The sequence below is a fragment of the Fringilla coelebs genome (assembly GCF_963513975.1).
Source record: "Fringilla coelebs genome assembly, chromosome: 1".
In the NCBI taxonomy this organism is placed as follows: Eukaryota; Metazoa; Chordata; class Aves; order Passeriformes; family Fringillidae; genus Fringilla; species Fringilla coelebs.
In genome coordinates this window covers 134,721,940-134,742,652 of record NC_140028.1, presented here as the reverse complement: position 1 = coordinate 134,742,652, position 20,713 = coordinate 134,721,940, and the positions used below count along the sequence as shown (strand labels likewise).

Genomic DNA, 20,713 nt, shown 5'->3' with positions numbered 1-20,713 from the left:
TAGTTTTAAATGCTTACTTACAGGTTCAGTGTCAGCTCAGCATACACAAGTGAATTTTAAAGGAAAGACTTTCTAAAACTTCCCAAGTTGTTAAATATACCTCAATTAAGGAAAATTTACAGGAATATCACTGGCAGCTGAATCAAAATTTAAGTACAAAACTCTAAGCCTTTCTCCATATGATAAAACTTCAAGTATTTTAGGATTTTACATTACAGGAAAAACACCAAGAGTGCTTGATAATTATAGAATTTATACCATTATAAAGCTCCTGTATATACAGTGGAATGATTACATCATGAAATTTTTTACATAAGTAACTGAAGTTGAAGAGAAAAAAAACATTGACTTACTTTTTCTGTAGTTACAGTAAGAGATGGAACCAAAGATGGCGAGGACTCCGACTGCTTCTTATATTTTTGCTTGTGTTTATCTTTCTCTTTATATTTCTGTAAGTTGTAAAAGACAATAAAAACTAAGTTCAGCTTCACCTTTAACATAACCCAATCTATACTGCATCAAGTGTTATCAAAACTGAAGAGATATCGCAATAATGTCCTGTGCTACTTGGAAAACACATTAATGCTCTGAATGCTTTAAAATATAAATTTATCACATAAATCAAGTATTTATATTTGTTTTCAAAGTGCATCAACTGAAATTCTTCAATAATAACCAACATTTATGAATGCACTGCTGTTAGTACAACCCATCTTTGCAATAATCACTTAACAAACGAAACTGGAATAAAAACAGAGACATGGCTTTTGTTTCAAAGATCATCGTTCATTTTTCACCAAAGACTTCTATCTACCTGCATCTCTGCACCTGCACAGAATTTTTTGTTGGGATACTAATGTAAATTAATGCAAGGTTTTAGCTTTGGCTCCCCTACTGACATCTCCATGCATAAGAATGGGAAATCTGATTTAGATTTCATTTCCAAAAAAAGGGACATATATTTTACAGACTAAACAAGTATTTTCCATGGTAAACTGAATAAAATATCAAAGCTATACAAATCAAATGTGCTTCCTAAAAGAGCTGAGAATGTAATCAGTTTTTTAATTTTTATTTCTTAAACATGAATGAGGCATCGGCAGTGTGAACAAAATTGTGCCAACGGAGAGAAAATAACTTCTTATCCCAGAGCCTTTATAGTATAACAGAAGTCTTTCATACTGGCAAAAATCAATTTTTGGAGGATTACAGAATCAGACATAACTTGTATTTGTTTGAATAGTTTAGACAAATACTTTACAAAAATAGTGAGTCTGACAAAACTAACAATTAAACTTAGAACACAGAAGTTCAGTATTTCTTCCAGTCTAATCATAAACAAGTCATTTTTTCTTAGCAATGTAATATGGTTTACTTAGCCAGTCAGTGTCAGAGGATGCAAAGAAACTGCAGCTGGGAAAGAAAGTTACTTAAAGCTAGTGGGACTCAAGTATTTAATTTCTTTAATTATACATTTGTGGAATTTTTGTGAACTAACACAAAACTCTGCAAAACAGCACAATGTACAGCTATTTGTTCAGACTGCTTCTACAGAGAGCTAGTAAAAAATGTGCAACCATATGGTGACACAAGGGGTTCAAAAATCCCATTGAGCAGCTTGATAAGATGTGTAAGTCTAAATACCCATATGAAAACTCAGTAACTGTTTTGAATTTAAAAACTACCCATGCTGATATTTCTCTGACTATCAAAATGATTGTCCAAACTTTCAAAAGAACATAGTTTGTTCAACAGCAACTGCACAGCCACTCTCACCAAGCACCAGGATGACATGCAACATTTGCATACTCTATTCAGGTATGGCAAAGTATCACCTTTCTATTTCTGTCACAATGAAAGAAGTATCAGAAACTTATTTCTTTGAATCAGCCTGAGAGCATAAAAGAATGGATTTTTAAATTCTCCAGTAAAGTAAAACTTATTAACTGATAACCTGGATGCAAAGCTGAAAGCAAAACGCTTTTATCTCTACCTTTTTGAACTGTAAATACCAGGTGACTGACTTAGAGACCACCTTGTTTCTAACCAGTCCAAATCCATTTAACTAAACTAATTTTGCCAGGAATTAAATACAGTTTAACTAATAAAGTTCATAAATCAAGTAAAAAATCTATCAACACCAAAATATTATGTAAAACTATACTTGCTAGATACAATACATAAAGTCCTTTTAATCCTTGTACACTTCTTAAAACCCAAAGACAAGTACACTTTAAAAAGCTGATGGACATTTCTAGGTCTGGGGTTTTTACACACTCAAGTGAACTTGGGGTTTTTTTTCCACTCTGCCACATAGATAGAAATACGGAGTTTTTCCCTTCATAATAAAGTGAGCAGGTGCCATAATTGGCACACACCACAAGGTAAGTTTTAAATTTTTAAAACCTAATATAGGCTTGTTGAAGGAGCTTTAGACAAGGAGGTTGTGTTTGTTTTCTTTTGTGTTTTTCTCGAGGAGAGATTGTTCATTTGTCTCTTTTTAGACCTGGAAAACATATTAGAAAGGAAAAAAAACTACTGTGGAGAGGAAGGATTCAAATGCACTGCACAGTCTTTTCAATAACATCTTAAATGTAACAGTCCTTAAAGTGCTATGCATACCAACAGAAAAGCAAGCAGGAATCAAGGAAAAACAGAAGCATCTACACCAAGACTGCCATGTTATCCATTGGTTCTGTTGATACAAAAGACTTCACCAGTGCTAAGCTACCACACTTAATAAATCATCAGTGGATGTGTTTAGAAAAACTTGAGTAACAATTTCACTGAACCCAGACAAGCTTCAAGAAGGAAGCTATGGAATGGCTAACCAGTGCTGGAGTATCTTTGGCTTTCATCATCCTACTGGGAAACTCAAATAATCCTAAAGAATTTTTTTATTTATAATTTTGGACCCGAGGGGCAATGACTTTAATACACTTTAGGATGAAACTTCACAAAAATAACACTAAACAATAAGAAAAACTTTCAAATGAACATGTTTTACAATCTTTTCTGTTGACTTTCTAGTGTTCTTTTACTTCCCATGTTCATTTCATATAAAAGGCAAAGAAAAATAAAATTCTGACCAAAGGAACACTTAGGAGCACTTCAAATTACATTATATACTGAAATCAACATAAGTCCCTACACATAAGGAGGTGTCAGGAAGGACAAGGGACACCAAAACAGCAGGAAGGAAGAGGGCATAAGCAACTCAGTGTCTGGAAAGAATATACTTGATTTCTGTAAAGTGAAGCATCAGCAACCACATCAAATTCCTCCCCCAGATCCAAACCACCAAGGACAGGACAGCTTACCAAGGTTACAGCTTTGCACTGAAAGCCACTGCAGGGGTAACCCATTCAAAGGCCTTCTGCATCCAAATATCTCAATCACAAGACATCTGCTGTCCTTAACTCTACATTTCCTCCTCCTTTTAGGTTATACCTCCTCTCAGAAATTTTTCCTTTTTTTCTTTTCTTTTATTATCTTTTTTTCTTCCCAAGAAAAGTTGAGAAGCTTTACTTCTGAATGTGAATTGACTTCAAATGCATAACACATCAAAGAACTGGAGAACAGTGCAGGAAAATCTCTGAAAGAAATGCTCAGCTTTTACACTGCTAAGAATAAAAATTTCAACAAGCTGCTGAGACTGCTGAAGAGACGTAGCTCCTACAAAATGACTTCTTGCAGCTGCACCCTCTTCTACCACAAAGATGCATAAGAAGTATAAGAAGAGTTCTGAAATATCCACTTTGGAATTCAGGAAAGTATTAACAGAGGGACATGAATTCCCACAATATTTAACAAATATGACAGCTTTCAGTCAAGTCTGTCTCAAAGGCCACACAAACTAGCCATCTTCCCTACTGCCACAAAACTAACAAGCTGTTAGCTCCCAACAGAGAACTCTGCATGCTTCACTTTTGTAAGATCTCTATTCAGTCACAGCTCTAAAAAAACTCCAAAAAAAAGGTAGCAGCAGCTCACCAAGAGAAACATTCATCCATAAAACCACATGAGAGTCCCCCATTCTAAGGAAGGTAATGATAGCAAATGTCTAATCTTTTACAAGCTTTACTGTAAGGAAAATAAAGGACAGAAATTACTCTTAACAAGGACTGAAAATAATATTGCCAGTGAGTGAAAGCGAAGGGAGCATTAACGGCAGGCAGAACACTCATATCCCATTTATTTACTTAGGAATGAGTTCAGATGTTCTAAACTCCTGTGCAGAGCTGATAAATGCAATCTCTACATTCTGTAAAACCAAGATTTAGCAGAAGACAATTCCAAGGAAGAACGTATCAAAAAATAAAGGACCAAGAACAAAATTGCAAAGGAAACTTTAATCTTGGTTCGCAAGACCAGATTCAGGCATTCCTGAAATCTTTCTTACTGTAAGAAAAATAAGGCGTGCTTACCACGCAGCCCTTGGGTAAGCACCTGTAACAATACTGGTCCTGAACAACTTGAAGAGCCCAGATTTATGGTGCAGCTAAATACCAATTCAAACTGCCTCAAGTTCATGAATCATGATTAATCACAAAGCTTTATTTCTCACCAGGGATCTACTTTTTGGCTTTTGTTTCTTACCTAAAAAATTATGTAATCCCATCTTAACTCCAACAGCTACATGTTGCTAGATAACAAAACAAATATGGTACAAAATTTCTGGAATTCTACAGTACCTGCTGTGCATTGCTTTCTTGTAGAGCAGGGGGTAGGGGAACAAAGAAGGGGATGGAAATTCTGATTGTTTCTCCCACAAAGATTCAATCTACAAAATTATTACATAATATGACTTCACAAATACACTTTGGTTCCAATTCTTCATGTTTTTAGCTCATTTATTTGTTTCATCACTCTAAATATCAACACTTGCTCATTCATTTTCTTTAACGTACTTTCAGAGAAACATTTGTCAGACCAGTGAAAAAGGCCAGCATCTCATCAAAATATCAAATTAAGGATGCATGTGTAACTACATTTTAGTGGTCATCTGTTACCAGCAAAAGAGATATGATAAAATGTACCTTTTCAAACTCTGGACTTCAATGTTTGGAAATATGAATAACACAAGTGAACAATAAATAGTTCACTTCTATCGAACTAGAATTTCTTCTAACACAGAAGAAATGAATGAGTTCAGCTTTTCCTTTAAATGGCATTAATAATTCATAACATTTCCACATGAAGTATCCTTTAACTTGTTGAAGGTATTTACACCTATTTGCAATTCATTTTTGTCTCAGGAATGCATAGCCCTCTTGAAAGGGGTTTCTACAGGAGTTTATTTGATTAAAATACATTCTGAAGTTCAGCATTTAACAATTCACTGTTACAAAAGAAGAAAAAGGTTTTCTGACCCCACTCTTACCTTTCTCAGAGTGCTTAGTGTCAGACCTCTCGTCTGCCCACTCAAACTGCTGAACAGTAGCAACAAAAAACCAAGTGGAGAGTTTTCTGTTGTTTTAGTGAGCTACATTCATTTTGTGAAGGAACATGAAAGAAGAACAGTAACAGGCACAGACAGATGCAGAACAGAGAAGCAAGGGCTCATGAGTTCAGGGAACAGGAGACTAACTTCTGTTTGGGAATAATTAAAACACATGCACACTATCAGCAACCACCAGTGCTTACTCCTTCAAGGCCAAACTGCTTGGATTGACTTTGAATTACTGCATTTTTATGCCGTCTCTATTACAGAAATCCTTATCCTCCACTACTTTTGGCCGTTCCAAGTTTTTAAACCTCAACAACATTTTAAAATCTACTTTTCTTATTGATTATTAAGCAAAATCATCTGAATGCATAAATCCCTCATTTTTCAGCTGCTGTTTGATGTCCTCAAATAATGTTAATGTATCAGAATGCTCTATTAGGACAGAGTACTCATATCAGTTCTTTTGTCATTTATGGATTTTCTGCACTTTGTGTCACCAAACACTGTAAATAATCCTGAGCTGTCACATCACAACTAGCATCCACAATGGAGAGCTGTGCTTAGTTCTTGCTCATCCCAAATAAGAGGCCAGAACTGCTTGGCCTGTTATTTAGAACTAGCAGCTATTAATAATATAACCATAATAATAATTGCAGAATGAAAGATGACCACAATCCCCAAGTTTCAAACTCAAATCCTAGTATCTTATTTTAATAAGAACAGCCCTTTCTCAGGCATCCATCTAGCTAGCATGTTAAACAGTAGAACCCACAGCAGAAAAATTCAGCGCAGCAGCAGTGCTGCTGCAGTCACAGTAATAAAAGAATACAGGTAAGAAATAGTTTATAGAGAGAGGCAGGACACTACTGCCAGCATTATTCATAAACATACAGGTCTAAGCATAACACTTATTCTTAAGAACCATTCTTGATTCAATAACCTAAATACTCAAAAACCTCACTTGAATAATGGTCATAATTTTAACCATCAATGGTAAAAAAGACTCAAGAATCAATGATAAAAATGCCATCCAAAGCTTCTGTGAGGTGCAAAACTACCAGCACTTATCCAGAATGAGCTACTCCTTTGATATTTAACACTGAAATACACTGCTTCTGTTATTTGCAGTTTAATACTAATTGTTAGCAATGGATATGCAGTGCCAAACACTTGAGTAGCACTTTCTAACTTCAAAAATGGTGTAAGATTAACTAAGTCAATGCAACTATGTATTGTCAGTGCTCACCTTCATTCATTTCTATAAAAATTACAAGTTTGAATTACGTATTATGTTACATACTGTGAAATGCTCTGCTGTCTGCAAGGTAACCTACACATACCTGTCACATATATATCATGAAATAGGCAAGCAGAATGGCAAACAGAAGGAATCCATTCAATTTTACTGTCTCAGTCACCTTAACATCGTAGATCATGTTTAACTGCATATGGTGTACCAGAACCCAAGACCCGGTATGGGTGAAATATAAAACTTCATTAAAAAGTATCAACATCACCTTCTAGAAACTGTTACAAAGTACTAGTAATCTTGTATTAATTCAGACTACAAAACCAAAAAAAAGTAATTTCAAAGCACCTTTTACTTCTGCATCTCTCACAGTAATAGCTATAAACTGAAATCATGCTGGTTGTGAATGGGATGGAGTTAATTTACTTCACCTAGTTAGTGTGGGGCTGTGTTTTGGATTTGTGCTGAAAACAGTGTTGATAACACAGGAATGTTTTCATCTTTGCTGAGCAGCCCTTATACAGGACCAAGGCCTTTTCTGCTTCTTACCCCACCAGTGTGTGGGCAGGAGGTGCACCAGAATCTGGGAAAGGACACAGCCAGGACAGCTGACCCTAAATGACCAAAGATATCCTACACCATAGGACATCACACTCAGTACATAAAAGGCAGGGAAGAAGAAAGGTGGGATGTTCAGAGTGATAGCATTTGTCTCCCAAGTAACAGTTGCAAGTGATGGAGCGCTGCATTCCTGGGGATGCCTGAACACCTGCTTGCCCATGGGAAGTGGTGAATGAATTCCTTGTTTTGCTCTGCTTCCATGCACAATTTCTGCTTTACCTATTAAACTGTCTTTATGTCAACCCACAAGTTTTTTCACTTTTACCCTTGTGATTCTCTCCCCCTCCTGTAAGGGAGGAGAATGAGCAAGTAGCTGTGTGAGGGTGAGCTGCCGGCTAGGGGTTTTATTTTCTTTCACAGTAAAAGACCAAAATGTGTACTTTGAAATGGAATAAGACAGTTGTAACCTAAGCAGCCTAACAAAATTCTACATCCTGCAGACTAGTTTTTAGGTATACCTGAGGTGGTATACTTGTCATTTTGATCTTATAATAATTAACAAATCCCAGCTGACAAGCTTAATGCTACTGAGGTGTTTACTGTGCTAATGTATACTAAAAGCATTACTCTATTTTCAGTAATATATATAATGTGTTACTGTAAGGTTAAAAAAATATGAGGTAGTCAAATCAGTAATTCCATTATAATCTTGAAAATTGAGACAAGAAGTTCTTACTTTTTTTCTTACTAAAATAAAATATAAATTAAAATGAGCTTATATTCTTAAGTATTTTTTCTTGACCTCAACAAGAGATCATTATGCTGGTGCCAGCTCCAGTAAATGTCATGCAGTTGATCATCAGGATGACAGTTGTATACACAGAACACTGCACAAGTTGACAGAGAATTTTAGTGAGCAACAAATTAAGCCAGAGTGTCACCTTTCCTCTTAATCCTGCAGATAAAAATATCTATTACTAAATATACTCAGAGTATATTTCTAATGAAATTTCATTTACACAGCCACATGCTGTCAGTATTCCCAAACAGTTAGACTTCCAACAGAATCTGACATGAAGAGATGTATTAAAAAAGAAAAGCCTACACTCCTATGAAAGTCAATCCAGAACAGGTGTCCAGAAAGAGAAACACTATTCACTGGCAACAACAGTAAAGACTGAAGGATGAAGACCCCTCTTTTTTCAAACCCATGGAACCCACACAAAATTTCAGTTTTAGGAAACAGGAACTGGGTTCTGCATCTTAGATAGATATTAGTGTATCTATACCCTGATATACACATCGTTTATATTTACTGACCAGCTTTTGGAGGTGTTTCAGAGGCATGAGTCTTTCCCTCCGACTGAACAGAATTTGGAGTAAGTTAACACGGATATGGATCACCATTTGCATCTATACCACACACTTCTTATTCAAATAATATTGATCTAGTATTACTTCAATTACTAAAATTGAAATAATTTGAAAATGGTTGCAAACCACTCTTCTTCTAGTTACCTTTAGCATTCTTACAATTTTGCTTCAGACATCAAGAGCAGTTAAAAGGATTAAACAGTCAAATATATTAAACTGATTAACAAAGCTTACAAATTTAATAAAAATGCAATGCAATACTACATTACTGAGATGAGTTTGGAGTTTTTTTCCATAAAAAGTTACATAAAACCCCCAATGTTCAAGTAGCATCATTTAGTTTATGAAATGAGGCAATTCATAGAGGAATGACACAATTAGAATCCTCTTTAAAACACTCTATACAGTGCTATAAAGTGACTCCTTGGGACTTAAACAAGATTTTTTTGTTGTTGTTGTTTTTCAAGAGAAAAAATAAACTACTGCTTAGGCACTGAATGAGAACCCAAAAACCTGTAATCTGATCCCATTTTTACCACAGAATCTTCTGTGATGGATAGCAGGTCTATTTTACCTTTTCCCAGTTAGTTGTGCAGACAGTGAGGAAATGCCCCGGGAACACTTGATCTGAGTGTTTACAACGCGCCTCATAACAGTTTACACAGCACATTAAACTCATTAAAAAGCATCAAGCACCTTTCTCCCAAATGAAATTCATTGCCCTGACACATGAGCACAGGCTCCTGCACAACACACTGGCAAAATCTGGGCAGTTCCAAACACAGTTCCAAACAAACACACAGCCTATGTAAGGGAACCCTCTATGCAGAGTCATGGTTTAAATCTTCCCTTCCCATGAGCCTAACAACCAAACTCCCAGCTACAGTGGAATACACTGAGCGTGATGCACTGCCACAACCTGTTCTCAGGTGTTCAAGTTTCTACCCACAGAATCAGAAAAGCTGAGATGTTTCTTTAAGAACAACACAAGCAGCAAAAAGATGCCCACAATGCATTAGTAGCTCAGTATTTAGGACACTTATCCTGGGTCCTGGATTTTAGGTTCTCCTCTGATGCTCTCCAACTTCTGTGACAGTGACAAGAGGCCCTTTGTTACTATTTTATACTTTTTGCCTCTTCAATCACTTCTTAGACATCTGCAGTCTTCAGTCACGAGCCTATTTTTGTTTAATTTACATTATACGAGCAACTACAGCAGTTTTAAATTCTCTCTTCCTGCTCAGCTCAGAACAAAGCACTTCTAGTAGAAAAGGCACCTGGGTAATTCAGCTGCCATATACTAGCTAATTACTACATAATATATGCACATTTTTCAGAAGTCATAAACATATAAAGCTAGTAATGCCTATTTCATGTTAATGGCAAAAAAAGACTTTTATTGTACAAAGGTCAATTCCAGATGTTTAGTGCCTTCTTTAGTCCTTCCAAATATAAGACTGCCAGTAACATTAAAGCAAGGCATTCTTCCACAGCCTCATGGCAGCCTAAGTTTTCCCAAGAAAGCCTGAGTGAGTACTTGGGCCCTGAAGAAAAGGGATATTATAATGGAATGTCAAGTGACATACTACCAATCCTCTTTAGAAGGGACACAGCCTCATCCCTAATCATTTCTAAGCAGCATCTCTGCCACAGAAACTAACAACACTCAGGCAGTAGTAATCAGAATATAATGAAGCTATTTATTCTGTAGCTTCAACATCATCATGAAAATTAAATCATACCTAAGGTTTGGTTACAATTGTTCAGGGTTTTTTTTATTATTATACCCTTACATATTAGTTACCAATTTTGTTGGCAGCACGCCCAGAAGAGACTAAATACATACTACGGAAGGGAAACACAAGCTTTCAGCTGAGCCTGTTGGTAAAAATGACAGTTACCTATATTAACATTTTCAGACCAACCGCTTCTTACTGCAGTGTAATATTTCCCATGCACAAATAGACAGCTTCTGAGGTCTTAGCAAGAAAAGTGGTTCCAAACCACAACTCATACAGCTACTGCTTGGCCAAACAAAAAGCTTTAATAATGCCTACAGATAAGATTATCCAAATTTCCAAAGAATGAAGATGAAAGATACAGCAGAAACTACAGCGGTCCTTAGGGGGATGTGGGTGCCACACACACACAAACACTACTGTATCTGTGAAGAAAGATAAAAATATTTACTATAATATGACAAAAATCTGGATTCTCACACGATTTACAAAAGAGGAAATATGGAAAGTCACCCTAAAAAACTGCCCTACTCCTCCAAGGTATTTAATACAGTTTATCAAATACACAGCATAAGCTGAAAAAATAGCTGACACCATTGACTGAACACACTCAGTTTGAAAGTCCCTCCAAGTGTACCCAGTAGATTACACAGGTATGACCTGGGAAGCACAGTATCATTTAAGAAAAACAAAAAGTAAAACCCAAAATAAACAACCACAAACACACCAACTTACAAGTTTAGTTAATGTGAGTAAAAATCCATACATGTACTTTGATAAAACATGACCTAAAATATGATAGCAGTGAAAAACTAAGGAAAAAAATATGGCAAATATTAGTAAGGATTTATTGTGCAGCTAATTCTGTAGTGTGTAATTTAAAACTGGTTTTTATACCAACGTGTTATTAAGAAAAAAGAAGCCAAAACCCCAAACTTTCATTATTTTAGCCCTAAATTTAGATTTAGAGGTACAACCAGATATCTGCATCTTAGCAGATAAAGACAGAATGATTCACATACACCATTAAACAAGTCTAAAGATTAGACTTTTTCAAAGATTATCCAAGAACAACTGGCAATCAATATCCATCCAAAATGGAAGGGATCTTAAAATCCAAATCAAATATTAAGGAGACTAAGAGTCCAAAGACTAACATTTGCTATTCAATTTCCTGTTTCTATAAATACAGCTCCTTTGTATAGTACACATTTGGTCAAAAGATTTGTTGATTCCAATTTTTATATAATGATTTTTAATAATGTAAAACTAAGTTTACCCACATCCACACAAAATCCTATTACGCTATTTGTACAGGACATGTGCTAGTGAGCAGTTTTGTATTCTTAGAGGCCTAAAAAAAGTGCCAAAGCATATTTGCATTACTGTGTTTGTTATCACGCTCTGTCGAATTTAGATGACAAATTTCCTACAGACAACTGTTAATGCAGCAGTAATAAAAACCTAAAAATAGTAATCATCATAGATTTGAAATATTTTTTTAATATGCAAAGTCAGATGATTAAAAGAATATGGCAACATTAGAAATCAGCAGTTATGTTCTTTGTACCCTCACAGCAAGATTTCCCAGGTGAGTAAGAAGGTATTTTGCCAGCACAGTGGGTTTGACCACTGGTACCAGTAAAATGTGTCAAGAGATGTGAGTTCTTTGATGAGAGAAGATATAACAGGTTGAAACACAGGGAATTAGATGCACGAGTTTATCTACACAGCTGCTAAAATGTCTACTGCTGGTTTTCTTCTTAGTGTAGTCGCAAAGGGTACACAAGAAAAGCTCTAACAGAAAATTAAAGCAAAGTTGCATGGAACAGCATTCCCAATGGATATGTTTCAGTATCACAAAACTGAATGCAAACAGAAATAGAGAAGTGCATGTACAAATGCGCCTGAAGAGATTTCCTCATTGGATGCAGATACCTATGGTTTATCACGTGTTATTTATTGTTCAGTGCTCCAGAACAAGATTTTCTTCACGCTTTTCAGCCAAAATTAAATTTACCAGAAAGGGCTACTTTCAAGCAGATGTGCCACATAATTAGCAACGACAAATCCACTTACTTTTTTCTCCTTCTCATGATGTTTATCCTGAGAGTGAGAGGAAGAATCACTTAAACTTTGATCATATGACCTATTAGATCCCCGTTTGCTCTTTTTCTAAAAAGAGAAAATATATTTATGGACAGAGAAAAGGAACCATTTGAATAAATAAAAAGTATAAAGCATTTCCACTGACAAGATGCCTTACTGCTTGAGGAAAAAAACTTCAGTGCTTCAGTTACTGGAAAGCTGACTAATTACTGACACTAAAATTCACAAGACTACTGAATATATACCAGGAAAAAAACCTGTCCCTGTATCAACTTTTGCCCCTCCCACAAATTTGCAAGATATGCTTTCCACTGAGAAATGAAATATGCCACTTTTTAAAGGTTAAAAGATGCTAGACACATTTTCAAGTTTTCATAACATAAAACAAAAAAGATGCTGCTCAAATGAGTATCACATGAAACCACAGTAATGCCCTGACACATGCTTGAAATGCATTGTAATGTGACTTCATGACTCATTTATTATTCAAGAGATCTGTCTGGTATATTTTCATTAAAATGGATTAAAAACCAGGATAAAGAATGGTACAGTCATGTCTGTGATTTTAAGTGGCAGATGTAATTGCCTGTATTTCTGTAATGTCTGAGAACCTAGTTCAGGACTGCAAATACTTTATGCTAGGCCAGTGTTCTAAATGTTGGTTTTCTTGTAACCAAGGAAGCATTTAAAGACACTTCAGGCCACTCTTTTGTCAACCAGTTTTCAGTGGAATAGCAGATGTAGAACACCCACTATCTTCAGCAGTAAATACTAAGCACCCATATTTACCAGGCATCAACAGTCACAACAATCCTAAAGAAAAACTGAAACACCTAAAATAATCTTGCCAGTCTTTACTGTTTTTACCACTACAGCTTTGTAATGGAAAGCTAATTAATTGTATGCCAAAATAGAGTTATGTCTTTATCATAAAACTTGGGTTTTAAATAAACATACCTCTTCTCAATCATAGCAGCACTGCTACATTCAAATCAAAGGCATAACAGTGTACGGGTTTGCCTTTGCCACTAAATAAGAGACCATTTTCGCTCTTTGTAAATACTTAGCTCAAAATAGAAAAAAAAAAAAAAAAACCAACTTCACTTAGTAAGGGCCTAGAAATGACTTATCTTCATTATGAAGTAAATTTATCAGTATTCACAAAAGCACAAAACTAACCACACCAAGCTAATCTTCTAGAAACTAAATTGTTTCTAGAGGATCCTGTCCTGTGTTTTTACCCAACTGCAACCTAAGTCATACCAAGTATTCAACTTTTCTAGCAGCGAAAAGTAATCTGCAAGTTAACCGATATTTACAAGAGTATTTGAATATATATGTCTGCATATTTTAGTATTAATAAGTAACATTTTTTAAATATCAGTAAGCTCCCCGAGCCCACACGCTCACACATGTACATAGAAACAGATATCTGGAACTGTCAAACTGTTAAGAAGTGAAAGGAAAGACTCCAGAGGTCTGATGCAAAACCTACTGCATTAACTTACAAATTTCAATGTTTTTCTTTTCTTGTTTGTTTTTTAAAAATCAAACCTCAAGTCACTTCCTTAAGGTTGTGTTTTAGAGAACTTACAAGAAAGGAATACTCACTGGCTACACAGTGAGAGACAGAACAAAAGAGGTTGGGCAGAAGAGTAACAGAAGCAGAAAAATGTGGAGTGCTTCTTTATTCTCTAGAAGTAGTATTTTCTAGTTTATTCCAAAATGGGCTAAATTCCTAGAAGGCACCTAAACAAATAGCAAAAGAAAACATTCCAGGAACTCAATGAAAAAAAACCACTAAATGTGCATGCTATTTCTGGCAGAGGGGGAAAACCCACACATCTATAAAGTAACCACTTATAAAAACATTTCCAGCTAGTACTTCTGTAACTGTGATTAAACATTGTTTTAACGAAATACAATCTACTTTTTGAACTACATGAAAATATTATTTCTAGTGCTAATAGCTCAGAATAAAAAAGAAGTCAGTAACATTTATTTACAGAATTTAATAAATACATACCAGTTTATTAAAATGGTATTTACAGTAGCCACAGTATTGGACGTTATCTGCACCATTGCCTTCCTCTTCACAAAGAAGTCCTGCAAACTGTGCACTAAAAATAAACCAGAAAACATTCAAGGAAAGTCATTTTACACCAGTTTGTACCAAAATATCACAGCTGATAACATATGGTTCCTTATATCTGCAATTAGTAGGAGATTTCCACACAAATAACTTCCAGTGGCATGTGAACACATAACCAACCTTTGTAGCTCAGGGAAAAACATGTTCATATTTTGGCCTGTTGCCTTTTGTCAGAACCTTTAAGCCACTCACACAAGCTTACAGCTATCAAATCTACATTTACTATGCAGCTACTTGCACAAATAAATAAAGCAATCTACAATTACTCTTAGCTCAAATTCAAGCAAAAAAATTATCTAAGGAAAGAACAGCTTTTAACAAAACCATACTATAGCTCTAAAGAAGAGTTTTTTCAGAACTTGCATACATGCATCTCTGACTTGCCATGAACATTACTGGGTTTTTTTTAATATAACTTGAATTACATAGTAAATCAAACTGTATTTACTCGTTTAAAATAATGTGGCAGGCTAATCTCTTTTAAAAAGATCAATACTCAAAAGTTGCATTGACTGGACTAATTATTACCTTATTCTACTATAATTTTTTCAAAACAATTTTGTTTTTCACCATGTGTAATGTTGATATATTTTCTTTATCAAAACCAACTTAGACATTGCCAAACCAAATACTGTTATATTTTCCATATAATTTTCATTCCCCCACGTCAGAGTTTAGGATTTTTCCTTTTGTTTCTTTCCCTTAGGGAATCTTCTCCCATACGTTGCTACGAGACAACAACGACTGGGTACTTAAGAGAGAAAAAAGAAGTTGCCAAACTCAGGGGAGGAGGGCACCTGGCTGCACTTCTCTTACCCGAGGGTTTCTCTCGGAGGGGCAGAGATACCAGAGAATGGGGCTGGGGAAAAGGGCTCTCGGCACAGGGAGGGGACAGAGGCTGCAGTCGCTGTGGGGAGAATTCGTCACCACTGCGGGGCTCAGTCTCCTGCTGCCGTGAGCTGCTGCACTGGGCCCTTGCTGGCACCCTACCTCACCAAACAGGGAACCCTTCACATCTGCTCAGCTGCTTCACGGAAACCCCGCGACTCTCCCCATCCCTCTCCCAAGGGAGTCGCTCCCTGCCCCGTTCGGGAGGCCGGTGCCACTGCCCTGCCGCCCGCCCATCTTCCCGGCCACGACTCCTCGTTTTTCGCTACACTGCAGCCCCACAGCCCCTGTCTGCGCAGACATCCCCGCGCTTCCAGCTACAGCTGCGGAGTTTCTGATACATCTCAACTACCACTCCGGGACTGTGTCCGTCCCTGCCGTTCCAGCCTGCTGCTCCAGAGGGTCCCGCTGCGGCACCAGGATCGATTGCCCCAAGAGGTTTGTAAAGCAAACCCTCTCTTCCATCCCTTCCCGTCTCGGCCAGGCCGCCCTTACCACGTGCTCCCCGAGCCGACCACAGCGCCCCCGGCCAGGAGCCAGCGGCGCCCCTGCCGGCCGTGACCGGAACTGCACCCACGGGGAAATGGTCTGAGGAGAGAGGCGAGACTGTCCGCGGGGGCTCCCGGCTGGCTTGTCGCTGCTGCCACTGCTCTTGTTTGTTTGTTATACACATACAGACTACTAAAGAACTGTTATTCCCTTTCACATATCCTCGCCCGAGGGATCCTTAATTCCAAAGTTATAATAATTCGGAGGGAGGGGAGTGATACTCTCCATTCCTGCCTTCCTTGGCAGACACCGGTCTTTCAAACCAAGACACCATAATAATGCAATGCTACAGTCAAAATGATACACGGGAGTATTTCAATTAAAGAAGATTATATAATGTGGTTCATTTTCACAGATTTTTAAAAATATATTCTTGGAAAACCCAGAAATACTAAATATATGCACATCTACAGCTGAGACCAACAAGAAAAAAAAAAATTAAGAAGATGTCTTTAAGCAAAGACGTGTTGTTCCTAAGCTTCACTTACAAAAAACATGCACTCAAGCTCATTTTTCATCATTCTGATAATCCCAATTTGATTCACCTTGCCCTGGATTTCTGGTAGTCTTCACATTTTTCTTCCATTTTTTTAGTATTACAGAAGCCTCTAATTTTCTCCAGCCATACTACTCCTCTCCAGCTAGATATCACTTTGCAGTATAGACCATGTTTTTGAACCAAAACATTCTAAAAAGTGGCAAGATAGCTGTTTTAATTTTCAACTTAAAAGTCTCATGCTCTTCACAGCGTTCAGGGTTTTGCAATAAAGCAAAAAGATGAAAAGGACTCTTGTATGTACCCAAGTGTTTGAAAGGAAAGACCTTTTCATACAAGCACTTGGATGTACACATTTTTTCACATCTGTAAGTAATCCCTTTACATGGTATGCACACTTTGAGGAACACAATCCATTTTCACCATAAAAAGAAACTTGACGTTGATCACATCCAATGAAAAATCAGATGCTTATGAAAGAATAAAGCCTGCAAAGTAGTCAATCACTTAAAAATATAAATGAAGAGTTGCCAAGATTATCAGCGCCAAAACAATGGAATTAAACCCTTCAAGATCTCCACAAGACATACAAATTATCACTTGGATACACTGAAGAAAATACATTTAACTGGTCATGAAGCAGCATACTGGTGCAGTCATAAAACAGAAAGTAAATCCACAGATTATGTAGCTAGACAGCCTAGATAAATCTGCCTCCTACTGTAAAATAACTCCAGCTGAAACTGAGAAAACAGATAATGCCTGCAAATTTTGGAGTGGAACTCTTTTTGCTTCCTTTTACCTGTTGACATGTGGTTTAATCTAATTATCCAGCCTCTTTTTGAAGTCCATAAAGTGAAACAAGCATCTCCTGAATGCACAGAAAACTAAATATCTTAAAGTGGAATGAATCAGATGGCGGAGGACGTAGCTTTTTTTCCTCCAGCAGTAACACATGAAATCTGAATAGTTCAGAATGATCTGTACCTTTTAGATAAAACCAGTGAAGTGAGTTACTCCCAAATGTTTGGAAATCCATACTGGAAAGGGTGAGTCTAGTGCATTTTTACATACAGCTCAGTAATTTTCCAACTGATTTACCAAAAGTAAACATCAAAATCCGTTAGCAGGCAATGCTAACAAACAATGTCTTCATACTCCCATATCCTATTAAACATCCTCTAAGAAAAATAACCTAGGACCAAGAAAAAACCCCAAACTCTCCTATACTTATTCACAGGAGCACACACCATTTAATACCACCCAAGGGAGTAGTATCAGACAGCTTCTGCAGCTCACAGCAGAATCTCTGCTGCCACTGCCATATCGTTAGTAAACACTATTATAAAAACAAACCATTTTGCTGTATTTCCTTACTCAAAAGATGTACTAAATAAGAGGCTTATTCATTACACTGCGTGTATTGATTCTTTCTGAAACATCAGAAATATTAAATAATAAAATATACTTACCATGTTACGTGAAAAGCTTGTCGACATCCATGTTTATTACATGTCATACAAGCACCAGTGGCTGCTTTACTTTCTCTGCCTTGTTCATCACAAATATAGCATGTCTATCAAAGAGAAAATACTTAATTTGATAAGAAGTATACAAACAAATTCTGTGTTACAGGAGATCCTAGGCTGAGAACTACTGGATTTTGCAGCTAAACTGGTTTAAGAACTTCTTTATCAAAGTCTAATCATGCTTGTTAGCAAAAGGAGATCACCTGGTAGACTCTTGGGATTTGTGTAACACTTCACCAACATTAAGGCAGTACATTTACTAATTTGCTTACACTTCATACCACTGTCAACCAGCCAAAGTGTTAAACAGCCAAGGGTTAATAGCATTAGGCTTCCCAACTGTCCTTGCTTTCAAGTTTGCATTTATGTCCTTTTAAGTCTCAGTCATTTTCATATTCATTTAATATAACCTGTATTTGTGGAATTCAGAAACATCAGACTGAGTGCCTAATGGTATAATATGCCATATGGTGTGTGTATATAGATATTTATACACACACAATGATGTACAAAAAAACTGCAAACTTGAAATTTCATTTGTACATTTGGTGGAAAGAATTTTCCAAGAGTCATAGCATGTTTCAATATTCATATGATGCTCAGCTACTTAGCTACTTTTAATTAAACTGGTGTTTAACAGAACTCTGCTTTGTTTGGATAACTATTTCAGTATGACTTGGACAGCCCTATAAACATCTTGTAAATTAATCAATCAAGAACCTTCTATAAAAAAGCTTGAATGAGTATACCAAACACATTTCAACCTCCAAAACAAGCTAAAATGAGAATAACCTATTTAGTACCTGGAAATATTTTCATAGCATTTCTGTTGATTTTTTTTTTAACTGGGATGCCACAACAATTTTTAATCTTTCAAAAACATTCTTAGTAAAACAGAAGAAATTAAGCCAAAAAAATCCAAATTCTTCCTTGCTATTCAATACTTCTTTTTTTAAACAAGTGGCTGATAAATATGGATACATACTGTATGGAAGCTCACTACTATAATAGTTGTCACTACAATCTCTCACCAGCATTCCAGGGAAAAACATCAGGCAAAACTAAATCTCTTATCATTTTTTCCTGTCCTAATTACTGAAAGAACATTTAGAGAGATTCTATATCATATCACATTCATGAGTAAAATGTAACAATTTAAGAAGAGATTCTTAATGAAAGTATCATCCAGTACTGATGTGCATTAAGTGGTTTTTTTTAATATGAGAGAACTTTACCGAGTATTAAACATTAAGGACATTCCTACCTCCATAGAAACCTCATTTTAAGATCCTTAATGAGAAAAGAAAAACTTCTTTATGCCAAAAAATAAAATTGTCTCTATTTTAACTGACTAACAATTTTATCATAACCTCCTTTCAGTGAAGCAGAGAATGAGTAGAATAATAAATGCAAACAACATCAATCACAGGGAGCAGAAAACACAGTGGAAAAAATGGACCAGGACACCACTATTTTTTTTTCTAATTATATGATGCAAAACCAGTTTTAGACAGGAAAATGAGTGAAATTCTGAGATCAGAACAGCTTGTTACAGAGGTTTTTGGAACAACACTTAACAGGAGGTGTCAGCTAATGAAAGCATTTTTGTTAATATGCAAGACTTGAAGGTAGGAGAGTTATTCTTGTACAGTTTCCACACTACTTTAAAAGCTAATATATCCTAAAATCATACCCTATAACCTAACATTTAAAAGATCAGAAAGAGGATAATCCTACTTAATTCTTTGCCTTGCTTCTTTTGTACCTCAAGGTGGTGAACACTGATAATTCGGTTGTTTGACAGGGTCTGAGACTGGCTGCTTTTTAGCTTGCCATACCATGACCTGACACATTTAGATTTTAGGAATGAACAAGGTCATGATCCATCAACCTCATCTGAGTCACTATATTAAGTGTAAGTAACTTCAAAGTAAGATACCTCTATAAACAGAGAGTTCAATAAATCCCATAAAACTCAATCTCCAATTACTTTCTGGTTTTTTCAGAGTTTTGTTTCAAGTTCTTAAAGTTTTTTCCTCACTGAAGCTCAGAAAGAAAAGCAATACAAGCATTCCACTTAGTAGAGATGTAGACTCCATTTTTCAGTATTTACCCTACATGTAGGGTCGGTTTCTCATTTGGGACCTCTTAGAGCAATTTAAAATGACTGAAAAATTACTACAAGCTACATTATTAATAAGTTTAAATGCAACATGGTGGACTCACTACTCATTTTAAAAAGCTCAAAGAACTTTCCTACAATAGTCATGAGACGCACTAAACCTGTTTCCTAGTACTCCATAAGAAACGGGGACAATGAAGGTTCCAACAGACAGTAAGTTCTCTACACCTGAGCGTCTCATATTTGTACCTTCTCTTAGACACACAAACAATTCCAGAAGCCTGAAAACCTTTGTCTTTCACAAAGGAAGACTTGCATGTATTTGCAAATCCATACAAATGCTACACCTCTGAAGCCTCTGAAATGTAGAAGTTTAAAACTGTGTCCTACCACCTACAGCTGCATTCTTCTTCAAAGCCCTTAAGGGAAGAGAGTCCCAAATTCACTGGAAAAGAAGCAAAAGCTTTTGACTCAGCAAGGAAATTTTACTCAGAAA

The 20,713-nt window shown here is 36.3% G+C and overlaps 1 protein-coding gene across 6 annotated transcripts in view; it reads right to left on the bottom strand.

Moving 5' to 3' along the window:
- The window catches only part of MLLT10 (MLLT10 histone lysine methyltransferase DOT1L cofactor), a 124,798-nt gene that overhangs the window by 63,605 nt on the left and 40,480 nt on the right, over positions 1 to 20,713 (bottom strand). For 5 of the 6 annotated variants that reach the window (XR_014617050.1, XM_084227207.1, XM_084227208.1 and 2 more), the window contains exons 6-9: positions 18,039 to 18,142; positions 14,508 to 14,601; positions 12,452 to 12,547; positions 354 to 449 (exon numbers count right to left, since the gene is read on the bottom strand). Coding sequence is in view for 5 of the 6 variants with exons in the window: in XM_084227207.1 (XP_084083333.1) it covers positions 354 to 449; positions 12,452 to 12,547; positions 14,508 to 14,601; positions 18,039 to 18,142 (390 nt within the window). In the remaining variant the exon portion in view is untranslated. The remainder of the gene's footprint in view (positions 1 to 353; positions 450 to 12,451; positions 12,548 to 14,507; positions 14,602 to 18,038; positions 18,143 to 20,713) is intronic. The other variant, XM_084227210.1, reaches the window with a different exon arrangement.